Source organism: Myxocyprinus asiaticus, chromosome 37 (assembly GCF_019703515.2).
Source record: "Myxocyprinus asiaticus isolate MX2 ecotype Aquarium Trade chromosome 37, UBuf_Myxa_2, whole genome shotgun sequence".
Taxonomy (NCBI): Eukaryota; Metazoa; Chordata; class Actinopteri; order Cypriniformes; family Catostomidae; genus Myxocyprinus; species Myxocyprinus asiaticus.
This window is the reverse complement of record NC_059380.1, coordinates 12257501-12265419: the sequence shown is the minus strand read 5'-3', so window position 1 is coordinate 12265419 and position 7919 is coordinate 12257501. Positions and strand designations below refer to the sequence as shown.

Genomic DNA, 7919 nt, shown 5'->3' with positions numbered 1-7919 from the left:
CCTTATTGTAAAGTGTTTCCAAAAAAAAAAAAAAAAAAAAGTTAGTAATAAAGAAAAAATATTTCCAATGTAAAATTATCTTGTTATATGTATTTAATCACACATCTGCTTTCTTTGGTTTTTATCAAAAGCCGATCACACTGCAGAGTGTGGTGTACTGTGACTCAAGAGTGAATAAACAGCTCCACCCTTTGGCAGACTGAAAATACTCTATTATCATTTTAAATATACAGTATACTGTGTATACACAAATATAATACTCTGAATACTACATTTACCAGACACTTTTATCCAAAGCAATTTACAGTGCACTTATTACAGGGACAATCCCCCTGGAGCAACCTGGAGTTAAGTGCCTTGCTCAAGGACACAATGGGGGTGGCTCGTGGGGATTGAACCAACAACCTTCTGCTTACCAGTCCAGTGCTTTATTCCACTACATCACCACCATTCCGCATACTGAATACTGATACTTGAAAACGATTCCTGGATATTTGGCTAAATTTTGAAGAGTATTATATATATCGTATCGTTTTCAACTGGTAGTAGCTAGTAAGCCTAGGACAGGCATTTACAAATATCTAGTTTAATGCACAAATCAGAATAACTGACTCTAGGCATACAGTATGAGGTTCTGTTTCAGCCTGTGCCTACATTTTAATCTCCTCACTAGCTTTAAACCAAAAATGGCTCATTCCTATTTGGAAAAATTTTATACACATAAAGATGTTCCGCTACACACTAGGTGTGTGGGGAATGTCCATAATCATTGATATAGTCTGTAAAATTAATCCTACAGTTAATCCTGTGAAACAGCAGACAGCTGAGTGGTGATAAAGCATCTAGTTACTGACTTAATGATGTCAATCATTATTCGTCTATGAAGTGCACACAGTACCTATTAAACTGCTAATTAGGCTGGGAAGCCTCATACTGCCTGTCAGGCATTGATAAGAAGGAAATGCCCTGAGCAGACCCAAAGACCCTTCACAATTAAATGGGTAGTTTGATTCAGTGGGGTTATCCCCACTTAAGGGTAAATCTATCTGCAGGCCTGAACCAGGTGCTAAGCACTCTTAATAGAACAACGTTGGTGCGTTATTGAGTCTTTACTTTTACTACTAGAGCACCCCCACTAAATTCAGAAGCACCCTCTGAGATTTTGATTTGGAACTGAGCCTGACTATCGAAAAATAAAAAAAAGGACTCTCTGAAGAGTAAAGTGCTGATCAAATAACAGAATGAGTTTTACATTTTTAATATTTTTATCCAATAAAAGTCTTTTATTATACAACTCTTAACTAATGATCTACCATTGCAAGATTCATGTCTCTCATTTCACTCCACAGTTCCTTTCTTCTCATTTAATAAGATGTTTAAAATAAATAAATATTTCATGTCCATTTTATTTTTTAATTGGTTTATTACTATGTAATAAGCAGGATAATGTGCAGTGAACTGGACATTATCAGAATATAAACCCCTTTAGGATGATACATGATCCTTCCTGTTGACTGTACATTATTCCTTACATATATTATCGGCTAAGCAGCCTTTTAAGTTCATAATGTAAAATTTTCCTTTCCAGCTTACATCCATCCACATTTACTTTGATGTATCAAGTTGTTCTGAACTTTCAGCTTTACAGCTTTGTCTCTAAGCATGTGACATCTTCTTTGGAGTATCCACATGCTCTGATGTTCTTAAACTCTTGGGAAATCTCAAGGGGAGTTTTGCCTTTCGTTTCAGGAAGGATAAAGAAGACGTAGAGCGCAGCTATCAGACAAATGCAGGAGAAGAGAACAAAGCTCAGAGACTTCAGAGTGGCCTGCAGAAAACATGGAATTAGAAATGTGACCTTTTGTTTCAATAAGTCCCTGAGTTCTGTAGTATGCTGCAGAACAGCTTAATGGGAGCACATAAAAGATGTGCTGAAATCCCGGTATTATACATTGTTAAAAAAAAACTGATATTAAGCCACACATTAAAGAATCATTCTGTATTTTAGTTTTAAAGCTCTGGTCTTATCAGACAAGATTAAATAAAGGAGAAAGAAACTCTGATATCTCCATACAGTCATAATCACAGGCTCAATGTATGATATACAGTATATATATATATATATATATATATATATATATATATATATATATATATGTACTTTTTAGGCCTACACATTGGTTTTATTTAAATGCACACATTTGAAACAGTGTAGAAACTACAAATTCCAGGTCTGAGATTTTTTTTAACATTGGCATAATGATGGACTTACTATAAGGAAGGGAAAGATGAATCCAAGCATAGCAAACCCTAACCAGCGCAGGATCCCGGTAAACACAAATGCAGCTGGACGATATGATTGGATGAAGATCTCATTTGTGAGAGAAGGGGCTACTCCAGCTGTTTATAAAATTGGTGTGAGTTGTTTGTACTGGCTAATCAGCATATAATCACTGTTATGTGATGCATATTGACAGCTTACCTGGGCCTCCCCCATAGAAAATCACAAAGATGAAAATGAGGATGACAGTGGTGTATGGAATCACAAAACTATAGTCCTGCAAATAAAAGAGAGATACAATGATACAGGTCTGTTCTGTGATTGCATTTGGTTGTGAAGTTATGGAGACTCACCTTGAGGTGCAACGTGACAGTGATTAATGCCATGATGGCTGACATGCCCCCAAAACCCCTCCACAACAAGGCCCTCCTTCCGACACTGTCAATGAACAGGCCCTAAACACACAAACAGAAATACTGTTCAAAAATAGAAACAAACCTTGATCAATCCATCATATACATTTATAGCTTTAGGAGAGGCAGCACAAGTGATCCGCAGAGATTATTTATGTTACTCTCTGAAATGCCATTCACAGCTCCATGGCAAATGATCCCAATCTGATTTCACATACATGCTTTAAAGGAATCTTCCATGTTTAATATAAGTTAAGCTCAATCGACAGCATTTGTGGCATAATATTGATTTCCACCAAAAAAAAAAAAAAAAAATAAATAAAAAATTGGACTGTCCCTCCTATTCTTAAAAAAAAAAAAAGAAACAAAAATCAAGGGCCAATTTTTGGAGGGTTTAAAGGCAGAAATGTGAAGCTTATAATTTTATAAAAGCACTTAGAATACATCTTCTGTTAAAACTTGTGTATAAATTGAGATGTACAGTTGTTTAAATTGTCTCATTATACAAAAATAATCGACTACAGAATGCTGTAATTGACCAATCAGAATCATGTATTCCAGAGAGTTGTGTAGTAAAGGAAATAATAGCACTTCTTTGCACAACTTCTGGAACTTACACAGGTTATGGAGGTGAGAACCTCTGATGTGCCAATGCCAAGAGTGACATAACAGACCATCTCGACCGGAATACCAGCCTCCATAAAGATGTCGAAAGAGAAGACACTGATCTGTGAATGAGAAGCAAGAGGATAAAAAGATCACAATGCACACAATAGTATGAGGTTCTAGTTTTGTGTAATAAAATATAATCTTAAAGGAAGTCGGCATAAAAGTAATCCATATATGACTCCAATGGTTAAATCAATGTCTTCAGAAGTGATGTGATAGGTTTGGGTGTGAAACTGATTAATATTTAAGTCCTTTTTTACTATAAATTCTCCCTACTCAGTCAATCTCCACTTTAACTTTCACTTTACATTTTTTCTTCTTGTGTTTGTGGTGATTCCAATTCTTCATGCATATCACCCCCTACTAGGCAAGGAGAAGAATTTCTAGCAAACAATGACTTAAATATTGATCTCTTTCTCACCCACACCTACCATATCACTTCTGAAGATATGGATTAAAACACTGGAGTCGCATGGATTACTTTTATGCTGCCTTTATGTGCTTTATGGAGCGTCAAAATTTTGGCACCCATTCAGTTGCATTGCATGGACCTACAGAGCTGAAATAGTCTCCTAAAAATCTTCGTCGGTGTACTGCAGAAGAAAGAAAGTTATACACATCTGGGATGGCATGAGGGTGAGTAAATGATGAGAGAATTTAAATTTTTGGCTGAACTAGCCCTTTAAGGAAAAAGTAAGGTCACATTTGTATTAGACAGTTCAGTTCAGATGTATAGATGTATATTAAACAGACTTAAAAAGGTTATATATATATGTATGCTTTTTCATGTTAAAATGACTTCTATTACAATTTAATTTTGTATAGACAACTTCATTCTCTGAGAAATTAGAACACGGAGGCTCTGTGGAACTGTCACATCATTGCACTGTTTGTTTGAGCAACCCAACCAGCCTGACATAACAGCATTGACTCAAATTCAATCTGCTGAACTGATCAATGGCTGACAGGGAGAATGTTCGGGAAACTTGTTTGTGTTTTATTTTGAATCAGAACGCAATTCTATACAGAAGCAATATTACATTGATTGATTGATATAGGCTAAAGGATTTACCGGAGAAACACCACTAAACTGGATGCATCCATTTATGACCAGCATGGAAAGGACCTGCCAGCGCAGATGTTTGTCCCTCAGCAGATCCAGCAGGCTCTTACTGTGTTTCCCTCCAATGACTTCCTGCTCTGCTAACATCTCCTCTATCTCAAACTTATAATCACCTGGTCCCCATAGGCACTGCAGGGCTGTCCAAAAAAAAAAAAAAAAAAAAAAAATTTTTAAAACACAAAGTATTTAGATCAGATATCTACAATGACCCAAACGAGGATGGGGTAAAGATGCCTAGGACTGCCTAGGATATGTTTCCAAAACTTTTTGTCTTAGGTACGTTTACTTCTTGTTAGGAATTACTGGCCTATGATGTCCTAGTTAGTTGCATAAGACTGAAATAACTTAGTTAAATGTAATGCACCTTTTTTGCACTGTTCACTGTTGCCTCTCTCTATCAGAACATATCGGGGAGCATCAGGAAAGAATGGCAAGACTACCAACTGAAGCACACAGAAAAATGTTGGGACACACAGAAGAATGTTCCAGCAGTGTTCGCCACCAAGAATTTCCCTGTGAGTCAAAAAGTTTTGGAATTCAAAGAAATATTTTGCATGGAATATTAGATAATGCAAAATTTGTTCAGAGCAAGTTCCAAATGCATGAACATTTTGTGTTACGTCATAAGACAGAAGAAATTCAAACGTTTTGAAAAAATTCAAACAAAAGTAGTTGAAAATGACCTGAGGCCGGCGAATTGTCCTGATAGTTTCCCAATGGACAGAAATGTAGCATATGTGACAGTCACTATGCCTCTAATTTGTTTTGGTGAACTTTCACCAAGGTAGATGGCATGGACACTTCCACCTAACCCTTCACGAGCAAAAGAAAACAGTTTAGCCAACAAAATGAACTTATTATATCCTGTTCTGTTCGTCTGGTTTAAATGTTAACACGTTACAATATCATTGACTGTTGTCACACTTTATGTAATCTATGAAACATTTACAGAAGATGTATGATGAAAATACCTGATGCAAATCCAAACAGGAAGCGTGACAGCAGGATCATTTCAAATGAGTTTGCAGGTTTGCTAATGTACATAATTACTGTAGCCACAACTCCTAGCACACTGTTCCAGAGCATGGCTCTTTTTCTAGAAGACAAGCACAGAAATGCACATCTATATTTATTACATAGGCCCATTCTTCCCCAAGTTTATTTCGAGGGTCATTTATTAATGCTATTTTTTCATACATGACCAGACAGAAACCATATACGGTGGAAAAGCAAAAAAGCGAAATTGATAAAAGAGAGGGATCAGAGACCTTCCCAGGTAAACGGTTACACATCTGACAGTCATAGAGCCAATGAGTCCTCCTAAAGCGTATAGAGCCACCACAGCAGACCAGATCAAGGTGACTGTTTCGTCTACCGGATCTTCCCCATAGCGATATGTCCAGCTACTTTTAATAAAGCTCTGAATGTACTGGGGACGGACAAGCAGACGTACAGATTTTAAGACATACCAATGAATGATTCAAATTCATTTTTTTATTTCAATCCATGCAGGTCAGATTATAAATACAAATATTTAATAGCTAAAGAGTTTAAAATGTTGCTTTCTTAATGCAATAAGCAGGCAAAAAATAAAGGTAATAATACAGCTGCGCACTGGAGATGGAGAGCTGATGACTGTGAGATGAAATCCATTCTGAAACGATCCACCCAACCCCAGCACAATGATAAAGACAAGAGCTCGTCCACGAACCTGAAATAATAGCCACTGTGTTCACTGGCTGTATTCACATCAATTATTTATATATATAAAATTAGATTTAGCACATACAAATTTTTTTCCCCTCTAAATTTGTCCAAAATTGCAAAAAACCTGATCCCCAATTTTGTGTAAATATTTAATTTGGGTAAGAGACAAATATGATTCAGCAATATACTCGTCTTTGCCATTACTATTATTTATTATTATTATTATTATACATTCTGATTCTGAAAATTTTTTTTTTGACATCCTACAAACAGACAGCATATGGTTTCAAAGGTCTGATACTCATAAATATAATTAAGTAACATGTTCCTACCAGTTCCTTCAACACACTCTTCATGTTAATCTGCTTGTTGCATGTCCACACAACATCAGTGTGTCTCTCAAACAAATGCAGCTTGAGCTCGGTTAGGCATTTGGAATATTTGGATTAATTTTTGACACTGGTATGACTCTTCACATTTTGTTTCCCTCTCTCCCTCTCTCTCTCTCTCTGGCCCATGAGAAAGACTTTTATTTAAAAAAGTGAAAACATTTTTTAAATCATGTTTTCATTTTGTCATGCTATCATGAAAATTAATACTATAATTCTGGGGGCAAATGGATGTTTTTTTAATTATTATTATTTTTAATGAGATTAGTTAGGTGCAATACATCATATAACCAGACAGGGGCAGCAGTGTTATTTTTTGAAGCGCTTTTGACTTCGTTGTCTCTCTTTTCCTTGCGTCTTTGTCTAGAGCAGGAGGAAGTGAATTCACACTTCTTCTTTTTTTTTGTTTAGATTTCCCCGTAGTCATCGTTGCTTCCAGTTTACCACTCTCACTATCAGCCATAACATATAGCATCTTCCTTCACTAGCTCTCTTTTTAATTTTGCAAATATGCCTTTAGAAAACCTGGAGGAAGAGGGTTTACCTAAAAACCCCAATCTGAGAATAGCTCAGCTGAAGTTTCTTCTGACTATGGATGATCACAGACAGGATGCTGCTGTGAAGAGCGAGCTGATGGAGGCGATCAAACAAAACAGTGAGGGCATTCGCTTACACATGCTGCTTATTCTACATTTATTTAGCTGTGTTTCTTAAGTACTGCAATATACATATTCCAGGTCACTCTCAAGTCGTGTAATTTTGCTGCCCCCTTTTGGGTTTAGTTTGCTGGCAGGCTAAATCAAGTAGCATGCTATCTTATTAGGCGCTAAACTGCAACATTGGTTGATGTCAGTTACAATTTTTTTTTTTTTTTTAGATTTTGAATTTCCTTGCATTTTATGGTATATTATTTACTTTTTACACCCATTATAACGTGTTAGTTAATTTCCTGGTGGTAGAACCATGGTAAGAGTTGTGTAATTAATCACCGACCGATCTTGTATGGACTTGTCACAATCTAGATCTGTCCTATTTAGACATATAGACATATTTACCTCATCAGCTCTTTAGTTAAGTGTTCTATTAGTGAAACACCTCAAATGTGCAGCGCTGGTTCCTCCGAAGAGTAGGATTCAGAAACACTACCAACATAATAATGATCATGTTCATGGCCTGTTTTGTAGATATGGTCCCGTACTACGAGGCCCTGTGCAAAGAACTGAAATGGCAGGTCGACACGGATCTGATCAGTAAGATGAAGAAAGCCAACGAGGACGAACTGAAACGGCTGGATGATGTTTTGGAAGATGCTGAGAAGAACCTCGGAGAAAGCGAAA

At 36.5% G+C, this 7919-nt stretch overlaps 2 protein-coding genes across 2 annotated transcripts in view; one reads left to right on the top strand and one right to left on the bottom strand.

The window, feature by feature from the left end:
* Positions 1-1242: 1242 nt before the first annotated feature.
* Positions 1243-6549, bottom strand: LOC127427776 (solute carrier family 2, facilitated glucose transporter member 9-like). Its single transcript, XM_051675554.1, has 12 exons — positions 6526-6549; positions 6102-6197; positions 5755-5915; positions 5458-5582; positions 5170-5299; positions 4851-4999; positions 4436-4623; positions 3312-3422; positions 2635-2736; positions 2483-2558; positions 2273-2400; positions 1243-1828 (listed from the first exon to the last, which is right to left on the bottom strand). The coding sequence occupies exons 1-12, from the start codon at positions 6547-6549 to the stop codon at positions 1643-1645; spliced, it is 1476 nt and encodes a 491-aa protein (XP_051531514.1). The 3' UTR covers positions 1243-1642.
* Positions 6550-6975: 426 nt separating this feature from the next.
* Positions 6976-7919, top strand: part of LOC127427702 (26S proteasome non-ATPase regulatory subunit 6) — a 13710-nt gene continuing 12766 nt past the window's right edge. Inside the window, exons 1-2 of the mRNA XM_051675454.1 lie at positions 6976-7237; positions 7767-7919. The exon at positions 7767-7919 is cut by the window's right edge and continues 53 nt beyond it. Of these exons, the coding sequence (XP_051531414.1) occupies positions 7093-7237; positions 7767-7919 (298 nt within the window). The 5' untranslated portion in view covers positions 6976-7092. The remainder of the gene's footprint in view (positions 7238-7766) is intronic.